Source organism: Coregonus lavaretus, assembly GCF_964263955.1.
Source record: "Coregonus lavaretus genome assembly, chromosome: 3".
Taxonomy (NCBI): domain Eukaryota; kingdom Metazoa; phylum Chordata; class Actinopteri; order Salmoniformes; family Salmonidae; genus Coregonus; species Coregonus lavaretus.
The window spans coordinates 32,797,567-32,823,160 of NC_139990.1; the positions used below are offsets into that span (position 1 = coordinate 32,797,567).

A 25,594-nucleotide genomic window follows, 5' to 3' on the forward strand; every position below is an offset into this window, starting at 1 on the left:
AAGAAGATAAATTGTAGAAATATAGATTTATAGGCGGGGTTTATGACTTTGTGGCTGTCTTAACTAGTGACGACCCTCACCCCGCTGCCCGTCTCCTTCCCTCCCCTCCCCTCCCTCCATGTGTGACTGAGAATGCCCGTGTTGTACTGACAGAAACGATACGGGCTTAGCAGACATGGAGGCCCGATTAATGACCGAGGCCCATTCCGACACGTCTCGGCTCAGCTAACGTTTTCTTGGAGAAGAGTCCAGTCGTGTTTGGAGATATCAAGTATACCAATTGCTGTGAGGAAAAAAAAACGGCGAGGGGGAAGAAATAGAGGGAGATCCATTTCGGGTCTCTTGATTCAACGCAGCCGCCATTTTGTTGACAGTTCGTTTTTTTTTTCTTTTCTATAACGTACACAGCGCTGCATCTATTTTATTTTTATTTAAATCTACCTGCTTCCATAAATATTGCTAGCAGTTTTGCTATTGGATTTGTCTTTTACTCCTTCGATAGAAGACTCTTATAAGGCATGGCTGAGCTAGCTGACTCGCTAGCTTGTTAGCTAAATTATATTGCATCGTTAGCCGTCATAGTTTAGCTTTAGCTACAAAGCTAGCACGAGTGGCTAAGCGAAAATGACAGGTTATTCAGTTATTTGGTTTAGTGTGTATTTCCTTATTCGTGAACTTTATGAAACAAAACGGAGACTATCAAATTATGTAACACTGTCAGATGGATACATTTCCCACAAGTACGGCCACGTTGCTAGAAATCCAAGTTATAGCAAGGCAGCCCAGATGATGGCTTGCTAGTTGAGCACCATTGATACAATGTAACATAGGTTATTATTGGACGACTGATATCTTGATAGAAAATCTACATCGTCCTCTCTGAATGAATACATTGTATCAAGTCACTACCGCACTCGCAATATTTTGTTGCCTCGTTCCCCAAAAAATATTTATAGAATTGGCAACAATGTAATAATATATCGCCTTTTGGCGTCTGACTAATAACTTTATGTTTTTGGTTATATTTCTCTTGTAAACTATATTCTCATGCGTTAGGACGTCGGTTTGGGTAACTACTAAGCTATAACTAGAATATTAGCTTTTTAGCTATACCTGACCACTTTGCTTATAACGGCAGTACTATTATCAAGTCGAAACGTTTGCAGTTGATGCAAATTAGTTTGAAATGGGTACATGTCAGAATTCATAATTGATCACCCAAAATCGGAATGGAGGTATAATTTAGACATTTCTGTCATCTTTGCGTTTTTGACAAATCAGCAGTTGGAACATAAATACTGTGGCGACCATGTTGATACGCACGAAGGGAGGATTTCGATCCACATAATGTGAACACTGTTTTTGTACTCCTACGGAGGTGAGTGGATGCATAATCTGAAAGATTTAGCGACTATTGTAGCTGTTGATATTGTCAATCCATATGATCAATCTTTATTATGCAATATGTATTTTGATGGTTAGCTCTTGTGCTCACAAACCCCTGCACCCATCTTTACAGCACATAACCATCAAACGTTCTCGCACGAGGTGATTTGATATTGTAAAGAGGTGTTCGGCCCTTTTACATTGCACGTATTGTAATTTTTTTTCACAGAAATCGTCGCAAGGATATGTTTTGAAACCGTGTTAGGCTATTTGCGATGGGTTAATGCTATAGGATCCTTGGGACGTCCGTACCCGAACCATAACCCTAACCAACCCTAACCGTTTAAAATGTCAACTTCAATGGGGTAGGGAAGTCTCAAGGATCCCGGATAGCAAGGACCATTTGCGATGAGGATGTGATGATATGGCCAAGCAATGTTGAAAATTGACAATCTAATCATTTTAACTCAGTGACAGTATGTGTAGCAAGGCTATATTTTACTGTAGGTTAAACTATATTTTACTAATAGGTTAAAGGGTAATTCTGCCACTTTTCAACCTCCTATTCATCATCTCCAGCACCAAGCCAGTGTCTACATATGTCAAAACAGCACGGATCTATGGTAAAAAATATAAAGGTCCTAAAGAAAATGCTTCTGTTACATCACAGGGTATCATTTATCTACAAAATATAGAAATGTGCACATATGTTGATGCTGGTATTGTGCTGGAGATTAAGAAAATGTGGTTGAAAAGTGATGGACTTCCTCTTTAAGTTAGGGCAATGAGAGCCTGTTATTAGTGGTGCTGAAGTACAGTTTTGAACTTTTTGGACTCCTACAGAGGTGAGTGAATGCATCATCAAAGATTTACGGACTATTGTACTACTTTATTATTTGCACCTGTCCATAATGTTATACAAGCACACCTTTTCACATCACCTGCAAATATTCACAGTCAGAGTATCATCCTCAGTTAACCTTATTTTATGAATGGTTCACTGCAGTTTTATTGTAGGCTACGCACAACAAGTGCATTCAACAGGATGACTGGCAAAGGGGGCACGCTGCCTCCCCCGAAGGACCTCGGGCAAAATAATTTGAGTGAACTTGTTTTGGGCTGATGATGATACAGCCGTTTAGACCCCGATTTATCATGTTTCTTCTGAAAAATCAGAAACCGTAGCCTATTTGGTTTTGTCACATCGTTCAGTAGTCGTTTTGTTGTGAATTTAGGAAGTAAGCAGTCTAGTTACTCCGTCTATTATCAACAACACATAGGTAAAGCTCAAATCACCTGCTGTTGAGGCTTTGGTCTCATTTATTGTAATAACTGATACTAACTAATAACAGTTTGAAAATATGTATAATAATTGACTGAGTCAACGTCCAATGATGGTTTCAAAATGAAAACGTTTAGAGATCGGTCCTCCTGTCCTGAGAATGCTATCGAGGCTCCTTTCAATACTAAGCCATTGGGAAATCAGAAGTTATGAATGTGTGCTAAAGTGAGGAGGGAGCAAAGGAGGGAGGGAGTTGGAGAAGAGAGCGAGAGAGAGGGGAGGGGTCTCTCCAAGTTGTTTACTATGTTCCCATTTCACCGTATTCCTCGGTCGTTGTTATTCTATGAGGAGTTTCTCCTGCGAATTCTGTCATTCCTCCCCTTTGCTCTTGTCACCTGCTGTTCCCTGGTTTGGAAACGATTCTTTGATCTCCAACTTTTTGTAGGAATATGAATATTCCCCACATCACTTTACTAAATCTCTTTATGTGCATATGACATTAGCTCTACGTTGAAGTGTAACCTAATAGAAAGAATGTGACATTTCCTTCTGTAACTTCAGTAGGAGTAGTCTTTCTGAATGTTAATTGTATCTCTTGAGTAGGAGGCTAATACATAATTTCACTGTCCTGAGAATAACTGTCCCACTGACCAGAGAATGACCGTTAGTGTAGGGGCAGAGAAGGACACATTAGAGCTGCTCTCCATCAGCATTTTGGTATGTTGAGATGTAGACCTAAAATGCAGAAAGAAAAAAAAAGTAGTCTTTGGTCAGTATGTTTGGAAATATTGAACTAGGTAATGGGCATAGTGTAGTTCTGTTCAAGCAAAACACCTTGTTAGACTGTAGAAGAGTGGGAGAGATGTTTTGACTCACTGTCAGGCTTTACTCTTGTCAGTAGCCATTTACATCCCTTGCTACTACAACAGCTTATTTTTGGAATACCAGAACTCAGATCAGCGGAAGCTACATAATGAATTGGAACTCTGACTAACACTTCTTGAAGCAGCGAGAATCGAAGAAAGAGGGGAATGATTGTCAGAGTGGGGGACATGGGGAAAAGGGAGAGCGAGGGGAGGGTGGGGGGAGAGATGTGTTTTCGATTAGTAGGAAAACAGCAACTCAAGTTTGTCTGCTGTTCCTAGAGTGAAAGAGAGGAGGAGAGAGAGAGAAGGTAGAATGGAGGGAGGTGTGATTTGAGTGTGGTATGTCAAATCAAATGTTATTTGTCACATGCGCCGAATACAACAGGTGTAGACCTTACCATGAAATGCTTGCTTACTTACTTACAAGCACTTAACCAACAATGCAGTTCAAGAAATATAGTTAAGAAAATATTTGCTAAATAAACTGAACTAAAAAATAAATAAAGTAACACAATAAAATAACAATACCGAGGCTATATACAGGGGGTACCGGTACAGAGTCAATGTGTGTGGGGTACAGGTTAGTCGAGGTAATTTGTACATGTAGGTAGGGGTAAAGTGACTGCATAGATAATAAACAGTGAGTAGCAGCAGTGTATGTGGTGGAAGTTTGAGGCAAAATGGAGTGAGTAATTGAAGTAAACATAGAGAAGTGGGCATTGGGAAACACAGGCAAGACTCCAAGTTCTGGACCACAGTTATTGTGATTTTGCAGAAAGCGCCTGCCTCCTCCAAGCCCTACTAGCTACTAATAAAACAATCCAGAACAAGTAGTCTCGCAAGCTTCTGAATATTGTCGATTTTAGCACTCTGACTGCTTTATCGGATGACTTTCCCGACGCACGCTCTGGCTCCACTAAGTGAATCTGTTAGTGCTTTCTGCCACAGTAGGGCAGGCACACAGAAACCATCAGCATGCTGCTCTCTCTCATTGGCCGCTCCAGAGGGTTTGGGAACAGCGGCCGGATCCTCTGTCCCCCGGAGAGCCCAATGTGCTGAGATCACAGTTCTGAATCGCCTCCAAATGACTTCACTCGGAGAAAGCACCTGCTTTGGGCGAGCCCGCATTAAATCACTCAGTGGCCGTAGGGAGCCGGAGCAGACCATTTCTTTCATATGGACGCTTCCGTCCTCCGAGAACACAAATGGGAACTTTGCCGCAGCACTACACTGAGCATTCTGAGACACATTTTCAATAAAACTAATAAGAGATCCATGGGGGATGGTTCGTTTAGCAGCTTATCACAAATCACCTGGGTAGTGGTGGTGGGGTCTGTAGCATGATGTACTACAGTATCCATAATGCTCTGTAACCATATCTGAGGGTCAGAACGCAGAAGTCAGTGCTGATCTAGGATCAGGTCCCCACTGTCCCATGTATTCTTATTCGTTGTGATCTAAAAGAAAAAACGGATCCTAAACCAGCGCTCCTACTCTGAGACGTTTGATAGTGGCAGATAGACCTGGAGGGCTGTTGGGAGTTGTAGTTCTCAGGTGGATGGCTGTTATTGAGTCCTTGAGCATCAGAACTGCACCTCTCTTGTCGAATAGACGCCCAGCTGTCTAAATAGGTCACAGATTGAGGGAAGCTGTAAGGACGAACACATCCATAAAAAGTCACCTAGGGAAGAAGGACAGCCACTAAGCAAATAGATTATACAAATATTTCACCTTTGTCTCGTCTCCTCCCTCGCTATGGTAAAGGATGCCTTGTAGTGCTTAGAAATGTATTTTGTTTTGGATAAAATCTCCTCAGTTAACTGTTGACTAATATCAAACTCTTGTCTTTACTATTCCCCACCCTGTCCTTCCCCCTCCCATCTCTACCCTTCTTTCTCTACAGCTTGAAGGACGGAGAAAGAGGGCTGGGCAGCCAGGAAGGGAGCAAAGCCACCAAACAAGGCATCCCCAATACCCCCATCCCCTTTCCCCCTTCACCCCTATCCCGTCTCCTGCACCTCAGCTTTTCCCTAGAAACTGTACCTGGCGTCCAAAACATCCCTCCCAAGTCACCCCTCACCCCCTAAATCTCTGATGGATCAGAGGACTCAGGGGGGGCCTGCTACTCCACCCCCCCTCCCCACCACTGCTCCCCCAGGGGAGCGAGAGAAGGAAGGAGGAGGTGGGAAGAAAGATGCAGAGGAGAAGAAGAAGGAGAGAGAGGGGTCGCAGACGGACTCCTCTTCTGCTGCAGGTGGAGGAGGGGGCTCCGGTGAGCAGCAGCCACCCCAGTTCTCTGTCAAAGAGACTAGCCTCCATGAGGGCAACGTCAAACTCAAGATCGGCCTGCAGGCAAAACGTATGAAGAAGCCACCCAAGATTCTGGAGAACTACGTGTGTCGGCCGGCCTTTAGGGCCACCGTGAGACCCAGCGGGCGCGGAGGTGGCCGGGGGAACCGCGTAGGAGTAGGGACAGGCGACGGGGGCAACCAGACCCAGAGCCCACCACACGGCAGAGAGAGAGAGCAGAGTCCTGGCATGAACCGACCCACCCCACCGTCTTCATCTCCCTCTGCTGTTGCTGCCCCTACTCCTCCTCCACCTGTTCCTGCTCGTTCTACCACTTCACCCATTCCAGTGAATGGGATTACTCCAGCTAAACGGGTAAGCAAGGCAAGCATGTATTATGCTAGGACTTTGATCAAAAAACCATATCCCTGTCAAACAAGGAAGCCTAACTAAAGAGACTATTAGGAATTGCACAAGACGTGTCTTGCTTTGGACTGTGCCAAAAAGAGGCAACGCAATACTGACAGCCAGTTCACACATATGATAACATTTCCATTTCTTCCAACACTGTTTCACTGGTTTGAATTCACAAATTATATTTGTTACTTGTAAAGCCGATTTGCTTCATATTTTAAACAATAATCTCAGTTTCTTTGTCTGTATTCTCTTTGTGTCCCATTCTGGCTTGTCTCCCCTTCCAATCGATCCCTGCTCCTCTCCTCTGCTCTCCTCTGCTCTGTCCCAAATACATTTTGAGTTTAGAGCAGGGCTCTCCAACCCTGTTCCTGGAGAGCTATCCTCCTGTAGATTTTTGATCCAACCTCCGCTATAACTAACATGATTCAACTTATCAACCAGCTAATTATTAGAATGAAGTGTGCTAGATTAGGGTTAGAGTGAAATCCTTTAGGACGGTAGCTCTCTAGGAACAGGGTTGGAGAGCCCTGGTCTAGAGGATCTTCCCCTCTGGGCAGAACTGGGAAGCAGTAGTGGACAGGAAATCCCATCAATGAACTACAGTTTACATAGGGATAAACAAAACCTGATTGGATTCCATCTAGACCGTCTAGGTTGCCTTATTGACAGGGTTGTGCTTTAAGCCTGCTTTATGTGGTTGTCAAATGCTTCTTTCTGAGCTTAATTTTTTCAATTATGTTTTCTGTTCTAGATAATTACCAGAAAGCATTGCCTGGGTTTGGATGCATATCAGAAGATTACAAATAGTTCAACATTTTTTAATTTTTTTTAATTTTTAGTGAAACACAACGATACCTTTCTGGGAACTACCTTTCTGTGAAATGGGTTGGCCTTATAATTCTGCAAGAAATGGCATTAGATTTTAATATTTGTATTCTCTTTTCGCAGGGTCTTCCAAAACTGGCCTGCAAGTCGGACAAATCTGAGGCGAAGTCGGACGGGAAATCCGCAGCCTCTATGGAGAGACCCCTGAATCTTCACCGTCCTTTGGCAGACGGCAAAACGCACCATGCCTCTGGGAAGAAGACGCCCACGCCCCAAACCAAGTCTCCGACCTCCTCGCCCTCCCCTCCTGCGCCCCCATCACCGGAACCCAGCGTGGAAGCCGCTACCAAACCTCCTGGGTACACTTACAGCAGTGAGGGTCTGAGGGAGAAGGACCGGGGCGTTCCTAGTTGGGGCGCTCCTACTGTCACTGAGAAACTAGCGCAACTCATCGCCACCTGCCCTCCCTCAAAATCCACCAAAGTGAAACCCCCCAAAATAACTCCCTCTCTCACCACCCACACCACTTCTAATTTTATGGCCCCCACCCCTAAGCAGCGAGACCGCGCTATGGCCAACAGGGCGACCTATTCTAGAGCGGTCCACTTAGCTCCACCCACTCCCGTCTCACGCCCTCCTGGCCGCCCCTATGGCTCCCGGAACAATAAAGACAGTGTTCTGGAGAAGTCATCCACCCCGCCTGGGAAAGAGGAGGCAGATGGGGCCAGCAAGTCTGGCAACAACAGCAACAGCAGTCGCAGCAGCAGTCCCGCACTAACTTATGGCGGCGGCAACAACCGCCTGGCAACAACTTCAAAGGACAACAACAACGACAGCAACAGTAATGGCGCGAAGCCGCTACAGTCACGTCTCACTCACTGCCCACTGCCCCACTCTGCCTCCTCCTCTTCCTCCTCACCACCTCGTTTGTCATCCTGCTCCTCTTCAGAGAAGAGGACAGGGAGCGTGCCAAGTCGCCAGGGCTCCCCTGCCTCTCAAGGACACCACTCCCGAGACCGAGACATTCCCTCCCAGGCAGAGGAGAGGGAGAGCAGTGAGAGGGAGCAGGAGCGTGACCGGAACGGCCCCAGAGACTTAACCAAATGCTCCCTTCCTTCAGCATCAGGCAAGCAGGAGGCCAAGGACAAGGGGGCTAATCAGTCACTCAGAGGGGAGAGAAGCAAGAGCTCGAGCCCCAGTAAACGCAGTCCCAACCCCATTAAACGCAGTCCCAACCCCAGTAAACGCAGTCCCAACAGGGAAAGGGACGGTCACACCAGCGGTACCTCCAGTCCCCCGGAGTCTGTGAGACAGACTGCCTCGCCGCCAGAGCCCGCCGGCGACCATTCACCCCCTCCTCTCAGAGACGAGTCCCCTGGAGACGAGTCACCGGGCTCTCCCCCAGAGCAGGAGAACAAACCCCTGAAGAAGCGGCGAGGCAGAAAGCCCCGCTGGACCAGAGTAGGGAACCGGACACAGAGGGCGGGCCAGGGCAGCCCCGTTGACCAGTGCGAAACCATCATGCCTTTATCCTCCTCAGGCCTTGATACTCCCCCGCCCATACGCAGGCCTGTAGGACGGCCTCCTAACCCCAATAAGGTCAAGCCTCCCGCCGTGTCTCAACTCTTTCCTCAGCCAGCCAGGAAAAGGGGACGTCCCAAGTCTAAAATGCCCAGGCTGGACGCCCCCACTCGGGGACGTCCCCCTCACAAACTGGCACCCTCTAAGGTATTTTCTTTACACAAGTCGAAAGAGGAGCAGGACCCCCCTGTTCTCCACCCAGAGGTAGATCTTAATCCTCCCAAACCTATGCCCAGGAAGCGGGGACGACCCAAACGCCTGCCCCCTACCTTGCCGCAGGAGGGTCAGCCCCCCACTCTGGCACCGGAAGCGGGGGACGGGAAACAGTTCCGGACCAAGGGCAACGGGCAGCTCATCATGAAGACCATCATAGGCAAGATCAATAAGATGAAGAGTGTCAAACGCAAACGGTTCCTCAGCCAGATCCTGTTAGGACCAGGGTCTGGACCAGAGCAGGAGCCCCCCAGAGGAACTGCCAGTGGGGTGGTGGGCCAGGTAGCAGCTGCAACCCAGTCTCTATCCTCCTTGGCTGCGTCTTTTGGAGGCAAACTGGGACCCCAGATTAACGTAAGCAAAAAGGGGACGATATACATGGGGAAAAGGAGGGGGCGCAAACCTAAAGCGCCAATAAATCCCTCTTTGGCAGCTCCAACACCACCCCCTGAGGGACCTTTCCTGTCCCCAAACACCACGTCGCCCCTCCACCACCATCAGTCCCAGTCTCAGCAGCAGCACCAGCTCCCGTCCGCCGAGGTGTTCCCCTCCCCCTCGCTCTCCCAGTCCAGCGGAGGCCAGAGCCCCATCAGTGACGCCTGCTTTGTGGCGCCGGGGGCAGTGCACTTCCTGACGCACCCGCACTTCCACAGCCACGGCCACCACTCGTTCCCCTTCCCTCCCCCGACGTTCTCAGCCCCCTCCCCTCGCACTCTGGGCCCTCTGGGCTCATCGGCTGCTGTGGCCTCCCAGAAGAAGTCGTGCCGTGGCTACCATCACCACCACCACCATTACAGGCAGCACTACCACTACCGTAAGTTATCCCCTCCTAGGCCCCTCCACCCCACCTCCCCTGCACCTCTGAGTGAGCTGAAGGAAGCCACCCCCTCGCCCGTCAGTGAGTCTCACAGTGAGGAGACTGTACCCAGCGACAGCGGCATAGGAACAGACAACAACAGCACTTCTGACCGGGGGGAGAAGGCCGGAGGGGCAAGTGGCCTGGGCAATGCGGGGATGCTACCTGGGATGGCCAGCGGACTGCTAATGCCAGGGGTGATGGGCTCAGCCGTGGGGGTAGGGGTTGGGCTAAACCCTCGCGGTGGACTAAGACACTCGTCCTCAATGCTGCTGGAGCATCCCTCGCCCTCTCCGTCACCACTGGGGGCGAGGTCCTCACCAGACCCCCGCAGGCCCCACCCGGCGGCCCCTCCCTCTGCACTAGTGGGCCACAAAGAGAAACACAAGCACAAATGCAAGCGCCGGAGCCACGGCTGCCCGGGCTACGACAAGCTAAAGAGGCAGAAGCGTAAACGCAAGAAGAAGTTCCTGCAGCTGCGCTCCCGGCGCCAGGACCCTGACTTTCTGGCCGAGCTGGATGAAATTGTGGTGAGGCTGAGTGAGATCCGGATAGCGCACCGCACCCCTGCGCTCAGACTGGGCAGTGGGCTGGGGATGCCCCCAGGAGCTGCAGGGGCGGGCAGAGTACCAGGGGTGGGTGGCAGGGCCGCTGGGGCAATAGGAGGCGCTGGTGGCCCCCCTCCGCATCACTACCTACACAGAGACCTGCTTCCCACCATCTTCAGGATAAACTTCAGTGGCTACTACTCCCCCCACCCCTCATACCCCTGTGACTCTCTGCACTACGTCCGCAAGCCAGACCTGAAGAAGAAACGCGGGCGCCCTCCCAAGCTGCGGGAGTCCATGTCAGACGTACCATTCGTTCATGGGCTGGGGTTCCCTCTATCTAGCGGTGGGTTCTACCACCCGTCCTACGGTGTTCCATACTCCTCAGGTCCCCTTGGTCTGGGCTACTACAGAGGATACCCCCCAGCCAGTGCCCTGTACCCCCACCCCCATCACCAGAACCCCCACTCTGCCCCATCTCACCACTCCCATCACTCCCCCTCCTTCCCCCCACCACCTCCCCCCTCCTACGTGCACCACCACCACCCGTCACACCTCCTGCTCAACCCCTCCAAATTTCACAAGAAGAAACACAAGCTGCTGAGACAGGAGTTCCTGGGTGGGGGCCGGTCTCCCGTACTCTACCCGGCCATGTCCTCAGAGCTGTCGTTCGGCTGGCATCACAAACACAAACACAGACACAAACACCGAGAGCGCTGTGCCGAGGAGGACGGGGAAGAGGGAGGAGGAGAGAGCCGAGGCGGAGCGGGAATTTCAGAGAGCCCGGGGTCAGGAAGGGGAGAACGCGGAGCCAGCGGGGCCGGAATGGCCGAATCTCTGCAGCGCTGCCGCTTTGGAAGAGACTCCACCCCTACTACCACCAGTGCCAACAAACAAGCCACGGCCACCTCAGCCAACTCCCCTTCCTCGTCCTCCTCTTCCTCAGCCGAGAGGTACAAGCGCAAGGAGACATCCCTGTCCTGCCTGGGGCCCTCTCGCCTGGCCCAGGGCAGTGCCGGGCCCCGGGGCCACCAACCCGTAGAGTCCTGGTTCAGGATGGGCAGCTCCGAGGCAGACTACGCTAAGCTCTCACGGAACCCCGCTGGGGCCAGCCAGGGCCCGTTCACAGATGGTCAGGGAGAAGACCCGGCGGGCTGCTCAGACAGCGAGGAGGAAGACGAGGAACCCATCACGCCCACAGACAAGACGGATCCCAACTCCCAGGACCCCCCGCACCACACCAACCTGTTCGCCACCGCCCTGACCCGTACCTTGCTGAGAGGAGGCCGAGGCAGGAAGGGAGGGGCGGCAGAGAGTTCTAACTTCACCCGGATGGAGCGGACGCTGAGAAAGGAGCACTCCTCGTCAGCAGAGAGGAGAGAGACGGGTGAGTCATTGTGACAGGGCTTTCTGTTAAAGAGAGTGAGATGCTGAAATACAGTGAGCTCAAAGTGTTGGGACAGTGAAAATGTTTTGTTTGTTTTGGCTCTGTACTCCAGCACTTTGGATTTGAAATTCTACAATGACTAAAGGTTAAAGTGGTTAAAGTGCAGACTGTCAGCTTAATTTAGGAACTTGTTGGATGCTTTTGCTGTTTGTTTTGGTTGTTTCAGATTATTTTGTGCCCAATGGAAATGAATGGTAAATTTTATAACTTTCTCACTCATCATTATTCATTCAGGATTATCCTTCATGGTAGCGTCCACATTAATGTAGAAGTGTTTAGAAACCTTATTCTTATTTACACTGAACAAAAATATAAACGCAACATGTAAAGTGTTAGTTTCATGAGCTGAAATAAAAAATCCCAGAAATTTTCCACACGCACAGAAAGCTTAGTTATCTCAAATATTTTGCACTAATTTGTTTACATCCCTGTTAGTGATCATTTTTCCTTTGCGAAGATAGTCCATCCACCTGACAGGTGTGGCATATCAAGAAGCTGATTAAACAGCATGATCATTACACAGGTGCACCTTGTGCTGGGGACAATAAAAGGCCACTCTAAAATGTGCAGTTTTGTCACAACACAATGCCACAGATGTCTCAAGTTTTGAGGGAGCGTGCAATTGGCATGCTGACTGCAGGAATGCCTACCAGAGCTGTTGCCAGAGAACTGAATGTTAATTTCTCTACCTTAAGCCACCTCCAACGTCGTTTTAGAGAATTTGGCAGTCCTTCCAACCGACCTCACAACCGCAGACCACGTGTAAGCACGCCAGCCCAGGACCTCCATATCCGTGTTCTTCACCTGCGGGATCGTTGGGGGTTGGGGGGGGTTCTGTCTGTAATAAAGCCCTTTTGTGGGCGAAAACTAATTCTGATTGGCTGGGACTGGTTCCCCAGTGGGTTGACCTGGCTACCAAGTGGGTAGGCCTATGCCCGCCAAGGACCACCCATGGCTGCAACCCTGCCCAATCATGTGAAGATCATCCATAGATTAGGGCCTAATGATTTTTTTTCAATTGACTTATTTCCTTATATGAAATTGTGGCATGTTGCGTTTTATATTTGTTCAGTATTCATTAAAAGCGACTTCAAAATGACACAATACATTATTTACCATTCATTTCTATTGGGCACAAAATAATCTGAAACACAACCAAAACAAATGTAATCATTGGGTGCCAGAAATATGGGACCAAATACTACACTTTTGACTAATTTAATACACATATAAGTGAATTTGTCCCAATACTTTTGGTCCCCTAAAATGGGGGGACTATGTACAAAAACTGCTGTCATTTCTAAACGGTTCACCCGATATGGATGAAAATTAAAGCTGACAGTCTGCACTTTTATCCTCAGTCATAGTATCATTTCATTCCAAAGTGCTGTATTACAGAGCCAAAACAACAAAAAATTTGTCACTGTCCCAATATGTTTGGAGCTCATTGTATAATGTTAGCCTACAGTGTCAGTGTCTAGAGTCTGAGACTACAGTACCAGTGTCTTGCTGAAATCTAGCGTAGCACAGTACTAGTGTGTGCATCATCAAAGTGAGGGATTCTTCTGCAGTGTTTAGGCTATTTGCATTGATGGAAAATGACTTTTTTGAGAGCATTCAAAATCCCTGTGCTATTTATTGCTCCGAATGTGAGTTCTGCACCAAAATCTTTCTTTGTACTAATTTTGGAATTCAACCCAAATTAAATCTGACATTGTGAAGGTTATTCAATTGTGCACCAAATTTACTTCCAAAAATAGTTCTGCTGCTAGTGCCTCAAGAATTCAGGTTTCTGTTTTGATTGGATGATGTCCGCTTAGCTTCAGTTCTTGGCAATAAGTAGTGAAATTGGCCTGGTATGCATAGTCATGAGTGGCAGTATTGATTCCAGGGTTATGTATCCATGCAGTGACCACTTTACAAAGCACCATATGGCATAGTGAGCACTGAACACTATGTGCATCTCAAATGGACCTTGTTAAAAGTAGTGCGCTGTATAGGGAATAGGGTGCCATTTGGGACTCACAGTGTTCAGTGCTCACTATGCCATATGGTGGTTTGTAAAGTGGTCACTGCATGGATACATAACCCTGGAATCAATACTGCCACTCATGGCTGTGCGTACGAGGCCAATTTGAAGTTATCTCTGCTGAATCACAGTGTTCAATGAATCATTATAAACGGGGTCGTTCGAGCCCTGAATGCTAATTGGCAGAAAGCCATGGTATATCAGACTGTATACCACGGGTAGGACTAAAAATTACTTTTTACTTTTCTAATTACGTTGGTAACCAGTTTATAATAGCAATAAGGCACCTCGGGGGTTTGTTGTATATGGTTGCGTTGTGCACAAGAACAGCCCTTAGCCATGGTATATTGGCCATATACCCCACGCCCTCGTGCTTAACTACAGTACCAGTCAAAAGTTTGGCCACACCTCATTCAAGGGTTTGTCATTATTTTTGTAGTAACCAAACAAGTGTTAAACAAATCAAAATATAGGTTATATTTGAGACTCTTGGCATTCTCTCAACCATCTTCACCTGGAATGCAGTCTTGAAGGAGTTCCAACAGTCTTGAAGGAGTTCCCACATATGCTGAGCACTTGTTGGCTGCTTTTCATTCACTCTGCCGTCTGACTCATCCCAAACCATCTTAATTGGGTTGAGGTCGGGGGATTGTGGAGGCCAGGTCATCTGATGCAGCACTCCATCACTCTCCTTCTTGGTAAAATATCCCTTACACAGCCTGGAGGTGTGTTGGGTCATTGTCCTGTTGAAAAACATATGGTAGTCCCACTAAGCCCAAACCAGATGGGATGGTGTATCGCTGCAGAATGCTGTGGTAGCCATGCTGGTTAAGTGTGCCTTGAATTCTAAATAAATCACAGACAGTGTCACCAGCAAAGCACCCCCACACCATAACACCTCCTCCTCCATGCTTTACTGTGGGAACCACACATGCAGAGATCATCCGTTCACCTACACCGCGTCTCACAAAGACATGGCAGTTGGAACTTTCCACCGGTCTAATGTCCATTGCTCGTGTTTCTAGGCCCAAGCAGGTCTCTTCTTTTTATTGGTGACCTTTAGTAGTGGTTTCTTTGCAGAAATTCGACCATGAAGGCCTGACTCACACAGTCCCCTCTGAACAGTTGATGTTGAGATATGTCTGTGACTTGAACTTTGTGAAGCATTTATTTGGTCTGAAATTTCTGAGGCTGGTAACTCAAATGAACTTATCCTCTGCAGCAGAGGTAACTCTGGGTCTTCCATTCCTGTGGCGGTCCTCATGAGAGCCAGTTTCATAGCGCTTGATGTTTTTTGCGACTGCACTTAAAAAAACTTTCAAAGTTCTTGAAATGTTCCGTATTGACTGACCTTTCATGTCTTAAAGTAATGATGGACTGTCATTTCTCTTTGCTTATTTGAGCTGTTCTTGCCATAATATGGACTTGGTCTTTTACCAAATATGTATACCTTGTCACAACACAACTGATTGGCTGAAACGCATTAAGAAGGAAAGAAATTCCACAAATTACCTATTAAGAAGGCACACCTGTTAATTGAAATGCATTCCAGGTGACTACCTCATGAAGCTGGTTGAGAGAATGCCAAGAGTGAGCAAAGCTGTCATCAAGGCAAAGGGTGGCTATTTGAAGAATCTCAAATATAAAATATATTTGTTTAACACTTTTTTTGGTACTACATGATTGTTATTTCATAGTTTTGATGTCTTCACTATTATTGTAAAATATACAAAATAAAGAAAAACCCTTGAATGAGTAGGTGTGTCCAAACTTTTGACTGGTACTGTATGTCCTTTAGAAATCCCTTGGAGGAACACAATGCCATCCCCTGTATGTACATCTGCCTTCCACCGGCCCTGACATTAGATAGCCCTAACCAGTGATTAAGGGCTTGGCAGCAAAACCCCCATAATTACTTAAACTGGCCCTGCTTTTTGTGTGGTTGTCATTGTAGCCTTGTACGATGTCCAGCGAGATGTTCTATTTCCATAAGAATAGTTGACTCGCCGTGGTAGTAGAGCTGGACGTTTTGTTACAGGCTATATTTGGTAGGCTTCCTTCCCCATCAAAAACTATCAAACTGAAAGGCTGCGTCTGTCTTAGATCCCTGTGTACACACTACACCTGCTCTCAGCTAATATAGATGAACAGGGAAGACTGGGTGCTTTGGGTAACGATTCAGCTTCATCAAGCTGCCTGACTGAGATAAGTGTGTGTGTACTCTGTGTGAGGAGGCCAGGCACGCTGGGTGGAAGGCTCCTGGTGAGGCAGCATGGTGTAGTTTGAACCCAGCCAGGGTAATCCAGGATTAGAGCTCAGGACACAGGGTCGTCCTGCGGTCACAGACTACACTACCACCACCACCATGGAGGTAGCCTAGTAGGCAGGGAGGCAGAGGGTGGAGGGTGGGAAGAACCACGCAGAGTGAACCAGAGGAGAGAAAAGAGTGGAGAGGCAGCAGGGGGGATGGGGAGTGACACAGTCCCCCTTTACATGTAGTAGGACCGTTCACTAATGTGAGTGGACTAAATGCAACACTTTATGGCTTGAAAGGAAAAGCTGAAAAAGTATGAAGTTATTGTTCATTACGTGACATAGTATTTCAGTTTGGTGAGGTGGGCTTAGCCTATATGTTTATCTGTAATGAACTGCATTTTGGTGAGGGAATTGGCAGTGGATGTCAATGGCAAATGTATTATTTTCCTTTCAATTTAATATTAAGCCTTGATAATTATTAGACAGCATTACAAGACCGACAGAGACAAGATGTAGGCCTAACAGTGGAACTAAGCTAGGGCTTGGACTGGATAATAAATACAAGTTCATAAGTGTCACGTTGCAGCTTATTCCTATGTTCATCATCTAATTCCCCCTCTTCTCTCTCTTTGTCTGTTTCTGTGCAGGCAGTACATCAGGTGTCCAGACCCGAGCCGACCACTCTACCCCTGAGGACCACCTCAGGCAACACCACCACCACACTCCTCTGTTACACTCTTCCTCCTCCGCCTGCCTCTCTCACTGTGGCCACGACTCGCCATCCCAGGGCTGCTGCCTGGACGATGATGCCTCCCCGCCGCACCACTCCCACCGGGCCCAGCCCTCCAAACACAGCCTGCACCATGTCAACAAGATCCTCCGCGCCAAGAAGCTCCAGAGACAGGCGAGGACAGGCAACAACGTGGTCAAGAAGAGGGGCCCCGGGCGCCCCAGGAAGTATCCCCTGCCTTCCCCGCCCCCGTCGCCGCCCCCTCTGGCCGAAGTGACCCAGACCAGGCACCGGGACCGAGGAGGAGGAACGTGGAAGGGGGACACTGTGACGGACGCGATCGAGTCGGTGGTCCAGGGCCAGTTCAGGAAAGGTCAGAAGAGGAAGCACTGGGAGAGAGACAGGGACGAGGAGGATGAAGAGGAGGAGGAGGAAGGGGAGGAGGTGGAGGAACGAGCGCTGGACAGGGAGGAGAACCTGGGAGGCCTGGGGATGAGGGCCAGAGCCGAGGGAGGAAGTGGTTGGCTCACCCAAGAGGAGCTGCACTGCTTTCGCAGGTAAAACCACCACCACCAGGCCAACACTTGATTGTAGCCTCGACAATGAATGTTGAGCACCGTGATCATGATGCAGTTTACTTCCATAGGCAGCGCTAATCTTAGATCTTAGCAGCTGTGTGTGTGTGTGTATATGTATATATATATATATATATATATATATATATATATATATATACAGTATCTCACAAAAGTGAGTACACCCCTCACATTTTTGTAAATATTTGAGTATATCTTTTCATGTGACAACACTGAAGAAATGACACTTTGCTACAATGTAAAGTAGTGAGTGTACCGGTTGTATAGCAGTGTACATTTGCTGTCCCCTCAAAATAACACAACACACAGCCATTAATGTCTAAACCGCTCGCAACAAAAGTGAAAATGTCGAAATTGGGCCCAAAGTGTCAATATTTTGTGTGGCCACCATCATTTTCCAGCACTGCCTTAACCCTCTTGGGCATGGAGTTCACCAGAGCTTCACAGGTTGCCACTGGAGTCCTCTTCCACTACTCCATGACGACATCACGGAGCTGGTGGATGTTAGAGACCTTGCACTCCTCCACCTTCCGTTTGAGGATGCCTCACAGATGCTCAATAGGGTTTAGGTCTGGAGACATGCTTGGCCAGTCCATCACCTTTACCCTCAGCTTCTTTAGCAAGGCAGTGGTCGTCTTGGAGGTGTGTTTGGGGTCGTTATCATGTTGGAATACTGCCCTGCGGCCCAGTCTCCGAAGGGAGGGGATCATGCTCTGCTTCAGTATGTCACAGTACATGTTGGCATTCATGGTTCCCTCAATGAACTGTAGCTCCCCAGTGCCGGCAGCACTCATGCAGCCCCAGACCATGACACTCCCACCACCATGCTTGACTGTAGGCAAGACACACTTGTCTTTGTACTCCTCACCTGGTTGCCGCCACACGCTTGACACCATCTGAACCAAATAAGTTTATCTTGGTCTCAACAGACCACAGGACATGGTTCCAGTAATCCATGTCCTAAGTCTGCTTGTCTTCAGCAAACTGTTTGCGGGCTTTCTTGTGCATCATCTTTAGAAGAGGCTTCCTTCTGGGACGACCGCCATGCAGACCAATTTGATGCAGTGTGCGGCATATGGTCTGAGCACTGACAGGCTGACCCCCCACCCCTTCAACCTCTGCAGCAATGCTGGCAGCACTCATACGTCTATTTCCCAAAGACAACCTCTGGATATGACGCTGAGCACGTGCACTCAACTTCTTTGGTCGACCATGGCGAGGCCTGTTCTGAGTGGAACCTGTCCTGTTAAACTGCTGTATGATCTTGGCCACCGTGCTGCAGCTCATTTTCAGGGTCTTGGCAATCTTCTTATAGCCCATGCCATCTTTATGTAGAGCAACAATTCTTTTTTTCAGATCCTCAGACAGTTCTTTGCCATGAGGTGCCATGTTGAACTTCCAGTGACCAATATGAGGGAGTGTGAGAGCGATGACACCTAATTGAACACACCTGCTCCCCATTCACACCTGAGACCTTGTAACACTAACGAGTCACATGACACCGGGGAGGGAAAATGGCTAATTGGGCCCAATTTGGACATTTTCACTTAGGGGTGTACTCACATTTGTTGCCAGCGATTTAGACATTAATGGCTGTGTGTTGAGTTATTTTGAGGGGACAGCAAATGTACACTGTTGTACAAGCTGTACACTCACTACTTTACATTGTAGCAAAGTGTCATTTCTTCAGTGTTGTCACATGAAATGATATACTCAGATATTACAGAAATGTGAGGGGTGTACTCACTTTTGTGAGATACTGTATGTATATATATATATATATATATATATATATATAATATACTGCTCAAAAAAATAAAGGGAACACTAAAATAACACATCCTAGATCTGAGTGAATGAAATAATCTTATTAAATATTTTTTCTTTACATAGTTGAATGTGCTGACAACAAAATCACACAAAAATTATCAATGGAAATCAAATGTATCAACCCATGGAGGTCTGGATTTGGAGTCACCCTCAAAATTAAAGTGGAAAACCACACTACAGGCTGATCCAACTTTGATGTAATGTCCTTAAAACAAGTCAGAATGAGGCTCAGTAGTGTGTGTGGCCTCCACGTGCCTGTATGACCTCCCTACAACGCCTGGGCATGCTCCTGATGAGGTGGCGGATGGTCTCCTGAGGGATCTCCTCCCAGACCTGGACTATAGCATCCGCCAACTCCTGGACAGTCTGTGGTGCAACGTGGCGTTGGTGGATGGAGCGCGACATGATGTCCCAGATGTGCTCAATTGGATTCAGGTCTGGGGAACGGGCGGGCCAGTCCATAGCATCAATGCCTTCCTCTTGCAGGAACTGCTGACACACTCCAGCCACATGAGGTCTAGCATTAGGAGGAACCCAGGGCCAACCGCACCAGCATATGGTCTCACAAGGGATCTGAGGATCTCATCTCGGTACCTAATGGCAGTCAGGCTACCTCTGGCGAGCACATTGAGGGCTGTGCGGCCCCCCAAAGAAATGCCACCCCACATCATGACTGACCCACCGCCAAACCGGTCATGCTGGAGGATGTTGCAGGCAGCAGAACGTTCTCCACGGCGTCTCCAGACTCTGTCACGTCTGTCACATGTGCTCAGTGTGAACCTGCTTTCATCTGTGAAGAGCACAGGGCGCCAGTGGCGAATTTGCCAATCTTGGTGTTCTCTGGCAAATGCCAAACGTCCTGCACGGTGTTGGGCTGTAAGCACAACCCCCACCTGTGGACGTCGGGCCCTCATACCACCCTCATGGAGTCTGTTTCTGACCGTTTGAGCAGACACATGCACATTTGTGGCCTGCTGGAGGTCATTTTGCAGGGCTCTGGCAGTGCTCCTCCTGCTCCTCCTTGCACAAAGGCGGAGGTAGCAGTCCTGCTGCTGGGTTGTTGCCCTCCTACGGCCTCCTCCACGTCTCCTGATGTACTGGCCTGTCTCCTGGTAGCGCCTCCATGCTCTGGACACTACGCTGACAGACACAGCAAACCTTCTTGCCACAGCTCGCATTGATGTGCCATCCTGGATGAGCTGCACTACCTGAGCCACTTGTGTGGGTTGTAGACTCCGTCTCATGCTACCACTAGAGTGAAAGCACCGGCATTATTCAAAAGTGACCAAAACATCAGCCTGGAAGCATAGGAACTGAGAAGTGGTCTGTGGTCACCACCTGCAAAACCAGTCCTTTATTGGGGGTGTCTTGCTAATTGCCTATAATTTCCACCTGTTGTCTATTCCATTTGCACAAAAGCATGTGAAATGTATTGTCAATCAGTGTTGCTTCCTAAGTGGACAGTTTGATTTCACAGAAGTGTGATTGACTTGGAGTTACATTGTGTTGTTTAAATGTTCCCTTTATTTTTTTGAGCAGCGTATATGTATATATATGTGTATATATATATATATATATATATATATATATACACACAGTGGGGAGAACAAGTATTTGATACACTGCCGATTTTGCAGGTTTTCCTACTTACAAAGCATGTAGAGGTCTGTAATTTGTATCATAGGTACACTTCAACTGTGAGAGACGGAATCTAAAACAAAAATCCAGAAAATCACATTGTATGATTTTTAAGTAATTAATTTGCATTTTATTGCATGACATAAGTATTTGATACATCAGAAAAGCAGAACTTAATATTTGGTACAGAAACCTTTGTTTGTAATTACAGATATCATACGTTTCCTGTAGGTCTTGACCAGGTTTGCACACACTGCAGCAGGGATTTTGGCCCACTCCTCCATACAGACCTTCTCCAGATCCTTCAGGTTTCGGGGCTGTCGCTGGGCAATACGGACTTTCAGCTCCCTCCAAAGATTTTCTATTGGGTTCAGGTCTGGAGACTGGCTAGGCCACTCCAGGACCTTGAGATGCTTCTTACGGAGCCACTCCTTAGTTGCCCTGGCTGTGTGTTTCGGGTAGTTGTCATGCTGGAAGACCCAGCCACGACCCATCTTCAATGCTCTTACTGAGGGAAGGAGGTTGTTGGCCAAGATCTCGCGATACATGGCCCCATCCATCCTCCCCTCAATACGATGCAGTCGTCCTGTCCCCTTTGCAGAAAAGCATCCCCAAAGAATGATGTTTCCACCTCCATGCTTCACGGTTGGGATGGTGTTCTTGGGGTTGTACTCATCCTTCTTCTTCCACCAAACACGGTGAGTGGAGTTTAGACCAAAAAGCTATATTTTTGTCTCATCAGACCACATGACCTTCTCCCATTCCTCATCTGGATCATCCAGATGGTCATTGGCAAACTTCAGACGGGCCTGGACATGCGCTGGCTTGAGCAGGGGGACCTTGCGTGCGCTGCAGGATTTTAATCCATGACGGCGTAGTGTGTTACTAATGGTTTTCTTTGAGACTGTGGTCCCAGCTCTCTTCAGGTCATTGACCAGGTCCTGCCGTGTTGTTCTGGGCTGATCCCTCACCTTCCTCATGATCATTGATGCCCCACGAGGTGAGATCTTGCATGGAGCCCCAGACCGAGGGTGATTGACCGTCATCTTGAACTTCTTCCATTTTCTAATAATTGCGCTAACAGTTGTTGCCTTCTCACCAAGCTGCTTGCCTATTATCCTGTAGCCCATCCCAGCCTTGTACAGGTCTACAATTTTATCCCTGATGTCCTTACACAGCTCTCTGGTCTTGGCCATTATGGAGAGGTTGGAGTCTGTTTGATTGAGTGTGTGGACAGGTGTCCTTTATACAGGTAACGAGTTCAAACAGGCGCAGTTAATACAGGTAATGAGTAGAGAACAGGAGGGCTTCTTAAAGAAAAACTAACAGGTCTGTGAGAGCTGGAATTCTTACTGGTTGGTAGGTGATCAAATACTTATATCATGCAATAAAATGCAAATTAATTACTTAAAAATCATACAATGTGATTTTCTGGATTTTTGTTTTAGATTCCGTCTCTCACAGTTGAAGTGTACCTATGATAAAAATTACAGACCTCTACATGCTTTGTAAGTAGGAAAACCTGCAAAATCGGCAGTGTATCAAATACTTGTTCTCCCCACTGTATATACAGTGAAGGAAAAAAGTATTTGATCCCCTGCTGATTTTGTACGTTTGCCCACTGACAGAGAAATTATTAGTCTATATTTTAATGGTAGGTTTATTTGAACAGTGAGAGACAGAATAACAACAAAAAAATCCAGAAAAACGCATGTCAAAAATGTTTTAAATTGATTTGCATTTCAATGAGGGAAATAAGTATTTGACTCCTCTGCAAAACATGACTTAGTACTTGGTAGCAAAACCCTTGTTGGCAATCACAGAGGTCAGATGTTTCTTGTAGTTGGCCACCAGGTTTGCACACATCTCAGGAGGGATTTTGTCCCACTCCTCTTTGCAGATCTTCTCCAAGTCATTAAGGTTTCGAGGCTGACGTTTGGCAACTCAAACCTTCAGCTCCCTCCACAGATTTTCAATGGGATTAAGGTCTGGAGACTGGCTAGGCAACTCCAGGACCTTAATGTGCTTCTTCTTGAGCCACTCCTTTGTTGCCTTGACCGTGTGTTTTGGGTCATTGTCATGCTAGAATATCCATCCACGACCCATCCATCCACGACCCATCCACGTCAATCGTCCCTTTGATGCGGTGAAGTTGTCCTGTCCCCTTAGCAGAAAAACACCCACAACGCATAATGTTTCCACCTCCATGTTTGATGGTGGAGGGGGTGTTCTTGGGGTCATAGGCAGCATTCCTCCTCCTCCAAACACGGCGAGTTGAGTTGATGCCAAAGAGCTCGATTTTGGTCTCATCTGACCACAACACTTTCACCCAGATCTCCTCTGAATCATTCAGATTTTCATTGGCAAACTTCAGACGGGCCTGTATATGTGCTTTCTTGAGCAGGGGGACCTTGCGGGCGCTGCAGGATTTCAGTCCTTCACGGCGAGTGTGTTACCAATTGTTTTCTTGATGTCTATGGTCCCAGCTGCCTTGAGATCATTGACAATATCCTCCTGTGTAGTTCTAGGCTGATTCCTCACCGTTCTCATGATCATTGCAACTCCACGAGGTGAGATCTTGCATGGAGCCCCAGGCCGAGGGAGATTATTTTGTGTTTCTTCCATTTGCGAATAATCGCACCAACTGTTGTCACCTTCTCACCAAGTTGCTTGGCGATGGTCTTGTAGCCCATTCCAGCCTTGTGTAGGTCTACAATCTTGTCCCTGACATCCTTGGAGAGCTCTTTGGTCTTGACCATGGTGGAGAGTTTGGAATCTGATTGATTGATTGCTGCTGTGGACTTGTGTCTTTTATACAGGTAACAAGCTAAGATTAGGAGCACTCCCTTTAAGAGTGTGCTCCTAATCTCAGCTCGTTACCTGTATAAAAGACACCTGGGAGCCAGAAATCTTTCTGATTGAGAGGGGGTAAAATACTTATTTCCCTCATTAAAATGCAAATCAATTTATAACATTTTTGACATGCGTTTTTCTGGATTATTTTTTTGTTATTCTGTCTCTCACTGTTAAATTAATTCACCGTTAAAATTATAGACTGATCATTTCTTTGTCAGTGGGCAAATGTACAAAATCAGCAGGGGATCAAATATTTTTTTCCCTCACAGTATACTGCAACATTTTCTTAAATCAGCATCTCTACATGTATGACAGCCATTCCATTCCAGTGTCTGTTGAATTCCAAGACAGGCACACCTCATTCTACTGAATTAGGTACAGATTAGGTGATCACATGACCAAATCTTATTTCATGAGGAAAAGTATAAAAACCTATATCCTCTTGCAATAGTACCAGCTGGATGGCAAAAACAGTGCTAATAGTACCTCAAAAGTAATAACTATTGACCATGCCAATAGAGTTGAAAAGGAAACTTTTGAGTGATGAAAAGAAGGGTTCAATTCTAGCTTTACTGGCAGAGGGATACAGTCAGCGTCAGGTTGCTTCCATCCTTAAAATTTCAAAGACGGCGGTTCATAAGAACAAGGTCAAGCAGCAGACATTGGAGACAACAAAGCTACAGACCGGCAGAGGGCGAAAACAAATCTCTACTGACCGGGATGACCGCCAACTCATTCGAATGTCACTCAACAACCGTAGGATGACATCAAGTGACCTACAAAAAGAATGGCAAACGGCAGCTGGGGTGAAGTGCACGGCAAGGACGGTTCGAAACAGGCTCCTAGTGGCAGGGCTGAAGTCATGCAAAGCTAGAAAAAAGCCCTTCATCAATGAGAAGCAAAGAAGAGCCAGGCTCTACTGGGTGATCTGAAAAGTCATAGTCAATCGATCAATAACATAATAATACTTTTAGCAAAAATGTTTATTTTCAATTCACAAACTGTAGAAACAATGAGAATAGAAAGGTTCAGAACTTTTGTAAAACATCACAGTACAGTTGAAAAATATATGGCAAATAGAAATCCAATATGGATGGTGTTAAGAGATAGATGGGAGGTGTTGAATGGAGCTGAAGGATGGGACTAATAACAACAAGATAACTAGTGTAAGACATGCTGTGTCCATAATAAGTATATAGGTTATATATTGTGAGCTTTTGTGAAAGAGCACAGTTAGAAAGATATGGCATATAGAAGCATACCAGATGGACATCATGAAAATGATCGGAGGAAGTTCAGGAGTAAAAACAAACAAAATATAATTATTGACTGTGTCCATAAAATGTATATAGTATGTATAAGCCTGAAGTAGAGGCCTAAGCATTGTTGTTCACTAGTTTACTCCAATTAGGGAAGGGATGGTGGGGTTGGAAAGTAATAAAGGGAAATATATATATTTTTAAAGGATATGTATGTATATATATGTATGTGTGTGTATATATATGCGAGGGGGAAAAAAAGAAAAAAACATATGGGGGATTGGAAGTGATGCAGACAATTACATTGATGGAAGTTACAATCTATCTGTAATATTAAAGCTGATCTACCCCCCCAAAAAAAAAGAAAAAAAAAAAGAACCAGGCTGAGGTTTGCAAAAGACCATAAGGATTGGACTGTAGAGGACTGGAGTAAGGTCATCTTCTCTGATGAGTCCAAATTTCATCTTTGCCCAACATCTGGTCGTCTAATGGTTAGACGGAGACCTGGAGAGGCCTACAAGACACAGTGTCTCGCACCCACTGTGAAATTTGGTGGAGGATCGGTGATGATCTGGGGGTGCTTCAGCAAGGCTGGAATCGGGCAGATTTGTCTTTGTGAAGGACGCATGAATCAAGCCACGTACCAGGTTGTCCTGGAAGAAAACTTGCTTCCTTTTGCTGTGACATTGT

General features: G+C 47.1%; 1 protein-coding gene across 6 annotated transcripts in view; it reads left to right on the forward strand.

The window, feature by feature from the left end:
- The first annotated feature begins 141 nt into the window (after nt 1-141).
- LOC311110875 (histone-lysine N-methyltransferase ASH1L-like) overlaps nt 142-25,594 on the forward strand; it is a 52,503-nt gene continuing 27,050 nt past the window's right edge. For 4 of the 6 annotated variants that reach the window (XM_084153483.1, XM_084153484.1, XM_084153485.1 and 1 more), the window contains exons 1-4: nt 142-1,378; nt 5,438-6,198; nt 7,189-11,650; nt 16,643-17,282. In XM_084153483.1, coding sequence (XP_084009609.1) covers nt 5,629-6,198; nt 7,189-11,650; nt 16,643-17,282 — 5,672 coding nt within the window. In that variant the 5' untranslated portion in view covers nt 142-1,378; nt 5,438-5,628. The remainder of the gene's footprint in view (nt 1,379-5,437; nt 6,199-7,188; nt 11,651-16,642; nt 17,283-25,594) is intronic. The other 2 variants (XM_084153481.1, XM_084153482.1) reach the window with 2 other exon arrangements.